The 14,263-nt window shown below is 54.3% G+C and overlaps 1 protein-coding gene across 1 annotated transcript in view; it reads left to right on the top strand.

The window, feature by feature from the left end:
• Cdh13 (cadherin 13) overlaps positions 1-14,263 on the top strand; it is an 899,199-nt gene that overhangs the window by 854,590 nt on the left and 30,346 nt on the right. Inside the window, exon 11 of the mRNA XM_047528617.1 lies at positions 13,453-13,595. Within this exon, the coding sequence (XP_047384573.1) occupies positions 13,453-13,595 (143 nt within the window). The remainder of the gene's footprint in view (positions 1-13,452; positions 13,596-14,263) is intronic.

Raw genomic sequence — 14,263 nt, 5'->3', positions numbered from 1 at the left:
ACCACCTAGCCACACCCCCCATCTGATTCTGTCACATTTGGGGCCCGTGGCAAGTCAATAATAGAATATTCTGAGGACCACCCTGGGAAGGGTGTCTGGATTTTGTCTTGTTTTGCTTCGCTTTAATAATCTTGGGAACCATGGAGAACCCACTTTGTCTTGAAGGCATTTTTTACACATGACAGATTATTGTAATATAATTTACATGCTGCACAATTATCTCATTGAAAATAGGCAACCCCGTGATTTTCAGTGTGTCCCCAGAGTCAGGACCACCTTCCCATCACTCTGAAGAGGGCACTCTGTGCCCTGCCCCTCCTCCCATCCCCGATTCCCTGCCCTCAATGACCACTGATCACCTGCTGTCACTGTGTTTGCCACCTGGACATTTCACATGAATGCGGAGATGCTGGGTGGCATCCCCTCAGAGGTGACAGCAGAGAGATGCAAGCGGGGGCAGGAAAACTGCTTAGTGTCTGCAAGGGAGACACATTGGCCCTTCTGTTTTTGTATCTCCACTGTATGAAAATCCCCAAATGCACAGAAAAGCGAACAGCATCAGCCGCAGCCTTACCCGCCCCGCAGAGTCTACACCGCTGGCCTCTGCTTCCTTGCTCTGCCCGGCACCTGCCCTCTGTCCCATGATCACCACCTCAGTGTGATTTCCCAAGGAAGCCCCTCCCAGACCAAGAGGAAAATACACAATTGGCAAAATAAAACGTCAATGTGGGAGATTTGAAAGGCCAGGAATGTGAGTAAACCCAACTCTAGAACTTTAGAAACTGTGAATTAGAAATCATGATTTAGAAATCGTGTTGAAAGGACAAAGCAGGCTCAGAACAGCAATGGGGAAGGCACTGGGGACGTGAGGACCAAGGACCACAGGGCTCCGGGGCACCTGCAGGCCACCTCACTCCCAGGCCAGGCAGGGAGGCCTGGAGTGACCTGCCACCCGCAGAGGCGGTGACCTCCTGTGCCCGCAGCAAACCACTAGCTTTTCAGAGGAGCTCTGGGGACTCAAGAGCTGGTGTCAAGTCTCAGTTCTGACCTTGCCTTTGGAGGGAAACTGAGGAGCCCTTGAGGGAACCGCCGTGCCACTTCTGTCCTCTGGCACAAGCGTCCAGATCCTGTGACCATGCAAACGGCCCCGAGTGTGTTCACAGCACCACATGGGTAGAGAGGTGGCAGTGCAAGGGCAGAGGGAACCGGTGCTGGGCCCCATGGGTCACAACCATGCCACTCTGGGCCTTGAAGTCCAGCCTTGACCTCAGCATCTAAGCCCCTAATGCACACCCGGGAGCCTGGGCAGAGTTGGCTGACAGCAGCCTGTGCACATGCGTGTGTGCGTGTGTGCGAATGCCGTTCAACCAAGTCCCTCCAGGGGAGGGAAAGCAGCTCCGCTGGTACCGCCAGGCAGGGCTTCCCCAGGAACATGATCCCCAGGGTAGTTTACTCCCCGCTCCTCCATGTTCACCAAGCCCCAGCAACACCAGCCAGGACAGAAAACCAAGGCAAGCGGCGTCCTGCGGCTTCAAAGAACTCCGTCCCGCGTGTGGGTGTGGGGAGGGGACACACTGGGCACACTCCGTTCTCATACATCTGGATGAGGTGGTCCGGATGAAGTTGCTGGTCTCTGATGGCCGATGCCAGATTTGACCTATAATAGTGACAACTCTGTGGATCAACCTGATACTTATATAGTATTGTCTAAGCTCGGGCTGCCACAAAAATGCCACCCTGGGTGGTTTAAGCAACAGCACTTTATTTTTCCAACCTCTAGAGGCTAGAAATTCAAGATCAAGTTTCCATGCCTAGCAAGGGCCCTTTGCCAACAGCTGCCTCATTCTGCCCTCAGGAAGCCCCTCCTCTTGTACAGGAGGGAGGGAGCGTGGGCAGAGGAAGTTCTCAGGTCACTTCACATGAGGACACTAATCCTATCCGCTCAGAGCCCCCTGCGACCTTGTTTCACCTTGACTACTTTCCCAGAGAACCGTCCCAAACGCACACTAGCGACTCTTACATAGGAATGGGGTGGGGGAGATAAAGGCACGGTCCACCATGGTATGCAGTGGGTACATTATACATGTGTGATCTATGTGACCAGATGCAGTATGGCGTGTACATTTTACATCCATGCCCACACACACCTGGTCCAACATCAGGGAACGGGCCATCTGAGTAGTAAGGATGCAGAGCAGAGCCACGCTGAGCCTGCCTAGAGCACAGCGGAGACGTGGGACGGGAAGGAAGGCCACCTGGTTCCATTAGCCTTTTATTGCAAGGACTGGACACGTAGCTCAGTGGAAGAGCACTTGCCTGGGTCCAATCAACAGCACTGCCAAAAATAAAAACAGATAAACTTATTGCAAAGGAATACAGGCGCACCATGGAAACCTCAGACACTTGGGTAAGGGAATCTAGGAAAGGCACACGTCCCAGCAGCCAGGGCAGCCCTGGGCCAGACAGCGGGCCTCACGTGAAGGGTGGGCTGGCGCTGGACCACTCCATCCCTGACCAGCTGCGCAGCCCGCCGCACCTGTCTCCCGTCTCTAGAACGGGGGCATGATCCCCACCAGGGGAAGTCGTCCTCAGCCAAATAAGCCAGTCCATGTAAAGCACTGGGACCCCCTAACGCAGCCAGAGCTGGACTGTCCCGCCTGCCCCTGGTCACTGCCATTATTGCCACTGCACCACCCTGCCTTCCCCTTCGGTGTCTCCCCAGCCAGCAGTAGAGCGTGGGTTTGGGATTTTGTGCCAAGCCCTGCAAACAAGAAGAGCCTGGCACCGGGACAGGGCACACGGGACATCTTAAAGCTGACCTGATCAGCTGCGGGCGTCTCTGAGAAGGGGCAGCGAGCCTGTTCTGAGTCTGTTGTGGCCGCCCTCTGCCACACACACCGCCCGCCACAGAGGGCGGCTTCGACCCGCCATCTCACCCCGTCCACGTGCGCGTCTTGCCCTGCTGTGTCTGCCGGGTTTTAACATCTGCGTAGCTCTCCTCCATCTGGGGTCTGGACAGTTGATCATCTTTGAGACGTTACCTTACACTACACTGTGGTAGAGAGGACACTACTGTCACTAAACACTTCCGCCCCATAAGCTCGAAGTGTATTCTATGCCTCTCTCAGGTACTCACAACACGAATCTGCAAATTCAGGGCTCTAGGAGTCCTGTCCGGGAGGGCCTGCTCCGCTTCATGAACGCAGCATTCCCTGATTTGGGAAATCACACCTCTGTTTCCTTAGGTCAAATTATTGGAGAGGAATTTGTAAATCAAAGACAGGCACAGTAGGGCCGGGAGAGCTTCCATTCGCTTCCCCGCACAGGGCTGCTCCAGTAACCGAGGGAGAGCCTCTTTTCATGCTGAACTGAGGCTTCCTTCGCATTGCTGTTAGACAAAAAGTTCGACACTAAAATATATGATGGTGTTCTTTTAAAACTTTTAAACATCAGAGACAGGTGTGCAGGATTACCAGGGTTCTTTTGGGTCTCCTGGCAAGTCGGAGGAGGGGAGGTCGATTATCCCACGGGACTGAGTCTCCCTCTGTGGGACAGACAAGAAAAACGAGCAAGGTTCGTTCACATTCACAGGGCCCTGGACGAGTCTAGCACTGCGTGGTATACAGCAGAGACTCAATACAGGCCCGTGGGTAAGACAGCTTTCCCAGTAAAGCGAGGCTGGAAGCAAGCGCTTTGGACAGGCAGACCAGTCTACGCGCCACTGGCAGGAAGTCCTCTGGTGTATCTATGTACTTAGCAAGCCCGTGCTCACGGGACACGGGGAACGGGGGCTACCCAGCCCTGAGGGCAGCAGGGATGAGGTGGCAGCCTTGACCCTGACACCGGGGTCGTGCTGACTCACTCACCCCGTGGTGAGTCCCCGGAGTCGTCGACGGAGCCTGCCAGCGAAAGAACCACCCCAGCCAGCGTCACCCGAGAATTCCAGCGGGGGTTGGTCACGCCTCTGTGCTACGCTGCACGAAGCCTCTTCAAGCATGTGTGACTTTAGAGACAGAAACAGGGTTTTAAGAAAGCGTTACATCAATAGTTTCTTTCTTTCCCTTTGAAATGTTACCTTTCCGTAGATGCCAATCCCATGTCCCTGGGTTGTCCCCAACTACAGAAACCCAGCTGTGTGCTTCCCTTGATCACAGCATGGTGCTTCTCACACTTTGGTGAACCAGAACCACCTGGAAAGCCTGTGGAAATAAAAAGGGTCCCTCATACTTCAACAACTCTGATAACTAGTACAAGCCACAATTGGAACCGATGGTGTAGAACAACAGCCAGCCCCCATGGGCTCATCTAAAGACAGACAAAAATCAAGGCATCCTGTGGAGACAGAGATCCATAATGGAACCACATTCCCACTGCTTAAAAGTCACAAAACTTGGACAAGTTATTGGACCACTGGGAACCTTTGTTTCCTCATCTGCAAAATGAGAGTGATCATATCCTCCACCTGAGCACACAGACAATACATGCAATAACGTGCATCCACTGTGTGGGTCCTCCTAGCTGCTCAATGAGTGTGTGCTTCCCGTCATAAATATCACTGAAAGTAAATGCTGAAAGACAGGCGCTCACAGAATGTGATTCATGCGGAGAAGACTGCTTCCATGGTTATCACAAGTGCAATCAGATAACCATTTGTGAAATCACCATTTATAGTTCCACTTCCCTGATGGAGCAGGAAACTCACTGCGGCGCACCCAGCCCCGGGTCCACGCCTGGCACGGCACAGACACTCAACTGTATCTATGCAGGCGAGGGAGTGACCATGCAGAGTGGGCACGTGACACTGCCCCATGGACGGAGCTCCTGCACCAGAAGGTTGATAGAGCTCGTCTCCGGAGGCGGAGGAGGACCAGCATGATTTTCTTCTTTTGATTCATCTGCATCGTCTGAATTTCCGCACTTGCTCAGGTGAGCATGAGAGGGAGCAAGCCCATAGCACGGCTTGTCATGACTTCCGCCTCCCCGGGGGTCTCCACGTGGTCTCAAGCATTGAGAGGATTTGGAGAGAAACAGGAACAGACAGGTTTCTCAAGAGCAGTAGCATCTCTTTTTATCCAACAGTTCTGTCCTTTCCATTGTAGACAGTGCAGGAAAGAGTCCACAGAGCCGGGCTGGGAGCACTGTCCCCAGGGAGGCCCTTGGCTGACTGGCAAGGTTGGCATCTGGAGCTTGAATGCGGGGAGGTCCCACTATCCTGACAGACAGGAGTGACCGGCGGTGCCCGAGTTGCTGGTGCCCGAAGCAAGTGGTCAGGCTGAATAGCACTTGGTTTCTGGAAGGCTGGAATTTCGCTAGTGCCAGCAGAGGGCGCCATGGGACCATCCCCCCGGGATGATCACACGTCCCCCTTTCCTGTCCTCATTTCCTGCTCCCCACAGCCAGTCCTGCAGCCCGTTTGGAGGAGGAGCTGCAGTGGGGCTCAGGTCTGCCGAGGGGTCCCAACGCCAGCCCTCTCTGCACATCCCACGTCAACCAGCATCGCACCAGGGGTCCCGTTGAGATTGGCCCCAGACAGTGCTTCTCTAACAAGCCTGGCATCTTGAACCAGCGGACACGGGCCAGGGTGTCCCCCTCTCTTTACACCTTCACCTGTATCCAAGGTGCCCGAGGGCCAAAGGGCACACCCACCTTTAACCCCGGGGGCTCTTCAAGCTTCCCTGTGCCAAGGAGCATGTGGGGAGAGTCCCCACAGCACGGCCTGGGGGTTAAATGCGTGGCTCATTGTCTGAGTCTTGGCGCTCCTCCTCACCGGTGAGACCCAGCCTCAGGACGCATGCGCACCAGCATTCAAGGTTCTCTGTCGAGATAATCATATACTTCAACCCACTTTCCACTCGTCTTGTTCTTCTTGGTCTTATGCATTTTTGTGACTCTGGGGATTGAACCCAGGGTGCTCTGCCACTGAGCCACATCCCAGTCCCTTTTGTTTTTTGTTTTAGACAGGACCTTGCTAAGTTGCCCAAGCTGGCCTCAAATATGAGAGCCTCCTGCCTCAGCCTCCCAAGTCTTGGGATTGCAGGTGTGCGCCACCACACCCAGGTACACATTTCTTTTTCGTTGTCAAATCCTTCTATATACTTCCAAAAGTCAAAACAGCGCAAGAGACTGTGTGAAGACTGGCTCCATGTGGCTCCATCTGCCTGGGAACACCTCCTTCCTCACGGCCAGCTTCCCCAGTCACCTGGGTCACTCCAGAGTTTGTTTGTGCAAGTGTTTATTCTGTCCCTTTCTTGCACACATAGCACACGCCACATGCAGCGCCTGCACCTTGCCTCTTGGGCTCGCCCTGCCTCGGTAGCACAGGAGCCTCTCCGCTGAGCTCGGGAGTGTCCCCGTCCTTTCCTACAGCTGCCCTGGCTGTGTGGGCCTGCCCTCAGGCAGCCGGTCCAGACACAAACCACACCTGCGTGGTTCAGTCTTGTACTGTGACGGTGACATGACCACGGCCTCTAAGATCCAAATGTAAGCAGTCACGGGTGTTGGGTGAAGCCTGAGTTGAGGGCGCCAGTCAAGGGTTAAGGGTGTCTATGATCTTCATGGAGGTGGCCATTCCCTGCCCAGCAGGATTGACAAAAGGACTGTTGGTCAGCAGAATACAGCCCCCAAAGATGTCCACGTCTCCTAATCCCCAGAACCGTGAATATGTCTGTTACTTGGCAAGGGGACTTTGAATGTGCCGTGAGGGTTAGGACCCTGAGATGGAAATGTCATCCTGGATTGTCTGTTGAGCACAGTCTAAACGTGAGCCAGCTGTGGTCAGCGTGGGAAGACCCCACCGTGGCGGGTTTGAAGGCGGAGGGAGGGACCATGGCCAGGGACATGAACGGCCTGTGGAACAGGAAAGTCTTTAAAAAGGGGCTGTCCTGTGCCCTCTGGAAGGAACACAGGCCTGCCCGCGCCTTGACCTCCACCCTGCGAGGCCTGTACAGACTTCTGGCCTCCACACGGAGGAGAGAACCTGCATGGCCTGGGCCACTAAAGCGCGGTCACTGTGTTAGGGCAGCAGTAGGACTCCATGAGGCCGGAAGATGGTGAGCAGGCCCTCGCTGGCAGGTGAGACCGGCCCCGTGTGAGGCTGAGTACCATCCTGTCGGCCACCGCCCGCCTTTCCGCTGCCGTGAGCTCATGGTCCGCGTCCTTGGTTGTGGGAGCCCCTACATCTGGAAGGTGATCCTTCGTTTCTCCCCTTCCTGTACCTCTTCTAAGCTTTTATGCAAGTGTTGCTTTTAAAATTCATCTGGAATTTAGCTTTAGAACTGAGATCAGAAAGATATCCAACTTCTTTTTTTCCCAAATGACTAATGAGTTAATACAATTTATTAAAGGGCCTGACTTTTCCAAACAACCCGGTTGCCATCCATATCAAATAGTAAATTCCCGTACACACCTATGGATGTACACATATGCACCTAAACTCTTATGAAAAATCTATATATCTACTTAGTTATGTAGAAGTAACAAGAGAAGGAACACTCTATTCCAGATAGAAGATAGATAGATAGACAGACAGACAGACAGACGGATGACAGCTGGCTGGCTGGCTGTGATATGCATATAGTCATCTCTATATAGCACAGAATCGGCCATTTCTGTGCTCTGTTGCATGGCTTTGGTCCACTGGGCTATTCCTGCCCTTGTAGAACTATATAACCTTGCAGCATATTTAAGTCTAAAATAAAAGGAAGAATATGTTAACTCATGGAATTTTGGTGCCCAGGCTACACAAACATGGGTTCCGCTCATCACAAAGAATGACCCCAAGAAGCCTGTAGAAGGGACCCATCAAGCCACCCACTGAGGACCGGGAGTCCTTCCAGGTTAACACCTGACCCTGGCCTCACCTGGCAGCCTGCTTCCCCACCCCACCCCAGCTGCTGGGACACCAGGAGGACCCTGCCCATCAGCCTGCCCGCGTCTTCCGAGCTGACACCCAGACGAAGCAGGCTTGGCGAGAACCCAGAGCGGCCCTGTGAAGCTACATTACAGACTGAAATGAGCTCTGGTTTTAATTTGATTTTTCCCCCTGTAACAAGCAAAGTTCACATTACAGATAAATTGCCCGGAAATTCCAATTTAATAAGGCATATGCATTTTTCAGGCCTAGAAGCACAGAAAACATCTTGCATGCTGGTGTTTTTATACTGAAAGGTTTATTAAAAAGACAGCTTTAAAATGTCAGAAATTTACATAGTGTGCCCAGTCAGTTGATCAAAAAGGCTGATTTGACAAAAGTGCTCAAAAGCCAGGACCTGGAAGAGCAGGCGGCAGGCGGTGCCCACGGCTGGACGGGGAGGAGGCCCGAATCTGAGCCCGTGGGCTCCGCTTGGATCGCACTGCAAGGGCGCCGGCGTGGTGTTTGGCCCTGTCCTTTGCTGCCGTGGGTGTGCTTCTGGATAGAGCAGCAAGCTGGGCAGCGAGGGGACCGAGACGCAGGTGCCACGGACCCATGGGAAGACGCCCCAAATCATGGACACATAGAAAACGGCAGCGTCAAATGTCCTGCTGAAGCACAGCAGCGTACCTACAGGTGCCAGGTCATTCTCACCCGGGATGGGTGTGAGTTCATCCAGAACCGCAGGTGTCGGTGCAGGTGCACGGAATGTGACGTGATCTGCTTCCACCCCAAGGCCTCCCTGCCCCGCTCCTGTCCTGCTCTGCCCTGCTCTGCCCTGCCACCTCCTCTACCCTACCGCTCTCCCTTCCACCCTCCTGAGATCCCCTCTCCCTCTATTTCCACACAGGTGAGAAAATACACAGCACCTGTCTTTCTGAGTTTGATTTATTTTCCTTAACAGGATGCTCTCCAGTTCCATCCCTTTTCCTGCAAATGGCCTAACGTCCTCCTTCTTGATGGCTGAGTGGAACTCCATTGTGTACCTAAGCCACTTTTTCTTTTCCGTTGGTCTGCTTTATCCTTTGGTCTGCTTTCGGACTTCACCTGGCTCCCCCACCTGACTGTCAGGATGCAGGAGCGCCTAGAGCGCTGTAGTCTGCTGGCTTTAACTCTTTGGGATAAATACCAAGGCTTGGTGTCGCTGGATCCCATGGTAGTGTGGCAGTTTCCCCCCAAAATTGAGCTACCATATACAAAATGAAAAACAGTGAGGTATCATCCTGCAAAACCAAGCAAGCCCCGGCGTCCCTGGGACTGCGACAGACAGGCCCAGGAGCACCGAGTCTTGGTTTTAGGGATGGCTTCTGAGTCCAGGGCGGGAAGCATTTATCTGGCTTTAAGTACTCCTGACATGAAAGCAAGCAAAGGTGTTAATTGTACAGAAAATCGTAGCATCATAAGACAAAAAAATAAATGAGAAAGGCATTGTTTGAATGCCCAAGTGAAAAGCTAGGTTTCTTAATTCACTTTTATTTATATTCTAAGCTCAGTTGAGTAATCAGGGAATAAAATACGGTCCATTTAAAATTTTCATTACTTCAAATCTGTTGAGCCACCACAAATCACTCCTGGATCAAGCGCGAGCTAGTTACCTGGCAAAATGGAAACAATGTCACCTTCCTTTGCATCTTCCCCTTCCATGACTGTTCCCCCTGAAAAGGAAAAGCTGCAGTAAACATTTACAGGGCATCCACCTTGTGCCAGGCACTCCACTCCATCCCGGGCACACAGAAGGGACAATGGCTGGCCTTGGGCAGACTGCATGCTGGGTAAAGTGCAGCCCCTGGGATCCAGCACAACTGTGTTGAATTCTAGCCCTGCTACTTCTTAACTGGGCTGCTTTGGCAAGTTGCTAAACCTCTCTGATTTTCAGTAATGTCATCTTTAAAACAAGAATAATACCCACCTCTTTAGGTTGTTGTGGATCCCAAAATAAATGTGGTGCTACCCATAAAGTTTAGCACAAAGCTAGGTACCCACAGGCATTCTAGACTAATGTTGGCCAACTTAACCTCATGATGACACCGAGGTGTCAGCGCCTGGTTGTGGCCGCAGGTCCCCGAGGGCCCACACCAGGTTTAGCCAGCATCATGACGTGTGCCAGTGCCCAACAAGAACCCAGCGCAGGTGGTTGAGTCTACCCAGGAAGTCACGCAGGGTGACCAAGAGGAGATGTTTGAGTGGAGCCTTGAAAAATAGTAGGAGCTTGCCAAGCGGAAGTGTGAATCATTACGAAATGAAAGCCTGCTGTCCTTAAAGCAGTTCATCCTCATGAGTAATACGGCGCTTCTGTTTTTAAGAAATATTGAAATTTCCTCCAGGCGCCAGGGAGTGGGCCCAGGCGCAGCCCCCGGCTCCGTCTGTCCGTCTGGCTGTGCCCGGGGCTCTGCGGCATTATGCACACAACATTCCCCGCACGGTGCGCCGCGGAGCGAGTGCCAGGGAACCCTGGCCGCCGCCCATGAGCCCTGGCACTGGGTGGCTGGCTCCGAGAGCAGACGGCACGTGGGCACCCAGCACCTCCCGCTGCCCTGAAGCCATAGCAACCGTCCCCAACTCACAGAGGAGGAAGCAGAAGGCATGGGGCAGCTTGGTGACCAGCACAGTGACGTAGCACACGGGGCCCTGGGCGTCCTCATCTGTGAAGGGAATCATGTGTCACTGACCCCAGGTGGGCACAAGCTCAGCTGGCAGGGCCTGGCCCACATCCGCGCTCAGCGAAATGCTGGCGGCTGCCGAGGTCCCCAGGGTTGTCGCTGACAAGTGCTGAGCCCCGAGGCTGTCCCGGGACTAGAGCGCAACAGAGGCCTCTCCCTGGGTCCTTCTGCAGTCTGGGTCTGGCGCATCCGCCTTACAGGACAAAAACAACCCAACTCTTGGGTCAGTCTGCGTCACCTCCCAGTGAAGGGATGGAGGTAGAGTCGGTGCCCCACTGCAGACAGGCTGGCTCCACTGCCGTGGGAGGGGCCGTCCGCGCCCCTGGAAGCCCACAGGCCTCCGGAGGATGACGCTGAGGCCTCAGGGGAGGCTGGAGTGAGTGGAGGGTCTCAGCAGTGGTCAGGTAGGACTGGGGTGAAGTGTCTCTGTCCCAGGCACCAGGAGGCTTGTGAGCACAGCAGAGATGCCCGTCCCCTCTGACGGCCACAGGCCTCTACCCCTGGCTCCCATTCCTGATGACCCAAGTCGACTGTCCCTCCTTTCACCAACCCCGACGTCCCCAGGGAGCAAACGTGTTACAGTCCCGGAGTTTAGCTGGAGTCGTGCGGAGGACCAGGCGGCTCCCCGGCCCCCGGGCCTTCCTCTGTGGGCAGAATCCATCCATCAGGCATAGAGCGATGGCCGTTCTGGGTCAGAGGCCACCTTTGCTCAAAATTCAGCATCTTCTTCAAAATAAGACACTTCCAAAAACTATCTTCTCTATGCTCTTTATTTCTCTCTGGTATTTTAAAGATGATTTCTTTATTCTTTTTTTTTTTTTTTTTTTTTCTTTTTTTTTTTTTTGGGTGCTGGGGATCGAACCCAGGGCCTTGTGCTTACAAGGCAAGCAGATTTCTTTATTCTTGATCTCAGAGAATATTGGTATGTGTTGTGTTGAGTAAGAATCCTCCCGTGCTCACCCTGCAGGTCCGAGGCCTGCCCGCAGGCGGAGCACTCGGGCGTCTGTGACTCTTGAACTTCTTTCCTCCCTGCCTCCCCTGGGCCCTTGCCCCCAGGTCTGCTCGGGTGCCTCCGCCTTAAGCGAAGTGGGCATCTTCATCTGTTTTCACCACGCTTCAGTCTGGGTCAACTCCTTCAAGTGGACTAACAATATTTTCCAAGTGTCAAATGTGTACTTTTTCTTATTTGCTGAGTTGTTTCCCATGTTTTTAATAATTCATTTTTTAAAAAACCTCAAAACAGAGAGTACCTTCTGACGCCCACCTGGAGCAAACAGCTTAGCAAGGGACTTGGAAGGGAGGCCCTGAGGTCCAGCCTGGGCCCACAACCTGACCATGGGACTTGAGTAGCTGTGCACCTGGTGCCTCAGTTTCCTCACCTGTAGGGGAGGGATCCCGTACCCCTGTGATCATTTAGTAATGCCACTTAACAAGTTACCAGGAACTTGGTGGCTTTAAACTTATCCTTTCCCAGTTTGGAGGTCAGAGGTCAATATCAGTCTCACTGGTTCAAAATCAAGGTGTCCCAGAGGCTCCAGGGGAGATCTGTTTCTACCTCTTCCAGCTTCTACTGGCACAGTGTCCCCTGGCCTGGGGTTCCAAACCTCTGGTCTTTGCTTCCATGGTCACATGGCTTCTTTCCTGTGGATCTCAGATCTCCCTCTGTTCCTCTCATGAGGACACCATGATAGAATTTACCACATGCGCACACCGCCCAGCTGATCCAAGACAACCTCCCCACCTCTAGGTGGCTAACTTACCCAGATCTGCAGTGCCTTTGCCCTGAAGGTGACACTCCCAGGCTCCAGGGTGAGGTCCTGAGGACTCAGGTGGTAACGCGCTGCTCACAAGCCCTTCCTCTGTTGCCTAAGCCGGGTTTAAACATCCTCAGAACCCAAGCCGCATGCAAGGCAGAGGTGTCAGCTCCGGGCAGGCTTAGCAGACTGGGGAGCTGTCCGGACGCACGCCTCCTCGGGTGCACGTTTCAGAGACTGGTGGGGATGGCCCAAGGGCCCCCGCAGGCTGAATTGCGAACGTGGCCATTGTTACCGAGGCCGCGGGTTTCAAGGGACTGTGTCAGGTTCAGGAAGAAGCTCCCCAGGGGAAGGTTCCATCGCCACCTGAGGCATCCCTGGATGCTTTGAACTTCTGGCAATGAGCATTTCTTACTTTCACAACAACCTCAAAAACATAACATTTTAAAGTCCTATGGTTTGCTGTTCTGCAGAGTCCACACCCCTCAGGAGATCTTCTTGATCTGGCAGAATCTGTTTCTCCAAACTCATTCGCTCTCAGTTTCCCCTCAAGCAACTGCCGCCAGACCATGCTGTGCTTCCAGTCCCCACCTACCATCTCTGAGCGCGCATCCGCTGAGTGCCGCTCGCTGCGCACTGCTCCGGGGGCCGGTCGCGGCCTGGTCCTCCTGGAAATTGCGTCCTGCTGACTGGTTGTGCCTCTCTCCTGACTCGTGTGTCGTCTCGCTCTCAGACGCGTCCTTCCATTCCTCCTGCCTGGGTGGGGAGGCATGTGCTCTGGGGTCCCAGGGTTATCCTGGAGCAGAGCGGAAGACGTCCTCCAAGCACAGCGTGTCCTGTGTCCCCCCAGTGGCACTCGCCCGGGCCTACTCAGGACGCGGCTGCCTCTGCCTGTGAGCTGGACACAGCAAGAGCGTCTCCCTGGACCCGGGGCCGCGGGCACACCGTCCACGGGGAGCATCTCGCTCGCACCTTCCGGGAGCGACTGGAACTGAAACGATGCTCTGGGGTTTGTGTCCAGCGCAGCCGGGCACACAGCCCAGACCGCGTGCCCCACGCTCAGTTAGGCTTTCTGGACCCCATTCAGATTCAGTCCGACATTGTTTAGGTTTTGCTTTGTTTTCTTCAGGTACTCTGTTTACAAGGACCCCGCAGGCTGGCTGAACATCAACCCCATCAACGGCACTGTGGACACCACGGCCGTGCTGGACCGGGAGTCCCCGTTTGTCCACAACAGTGTGTACACTGCCCTCTTCCTGGCCATTGACAGTGGTGAGTAATTTGCAAAAGACCATCAAGGGACACTTCACTTACAGCTGCTTCCTTTTCTGTCTGTTGCTGCGCCCAGGACTGTTCTTGGGGAGGACGTATGGGGTGGGCACAGGGAAGGAGGTGTCCAAGCACACACAGCCGCCCAGGTCCCCCCGGGGCCTGGGATGCCTGGTCTCTGTGGGGCACATGCTGTCCAGGCTGGGGTCCAGGCCTGAGCTCACTGTGCTTGTGTCGGGCAGCTCTGGAGCTAGGAGCCCTGGTGGCAGCTTTAGTCCACGGGCCATGAGCTCTTCGGCAGAGAAGGTTCTAGGTAACATGCTGCCGGGAAGTGCAGAGGAAGTCACCGCTGGGAGGGCCGACTGCTCCCGGTGCTCTCATCCCACACGCTACCGCGAACGGGCCATCGGTGCTCGCTGCTGGGACTTCACCACAAAACACTGTGGTTCAAAAGCTAATAAGGCAACACCCACCCAGCAGCCCTGGCTCCAGCGCTGGGAATTCAGCAGGGAAAACACTAAAGCCTGTCCTGGAGCTGGCGGGCTGGTGCAGAAAGCAAGCCGCGTCCCAAGTGCCACCAGCACCCTGCGGTTTTGATGCCACACTGCAGGGAACGGTGGCAGGAGGCAAACCTCTCAGGAGACTTGCGGTAATCTAGGGAAGGTGGTGGC

This window comes from Sciurus carolinensis, chromosome 16 (assembly GCF_902686445.1).
Source record: "Sciurus carolinensis chromosome 16, mSciCar1.2, whole genome shotgun sequence".
NCBI lineage: Eukaryota > Metazoa > Chordata > Mammalia > Rodentia > Sciuridae > Sciurus > Sciurus carolinensis.
Note: the sequence above shows the minus strand (reverse complement) of the source record. Positions and strands in the feature narration are given on the sequence as shown.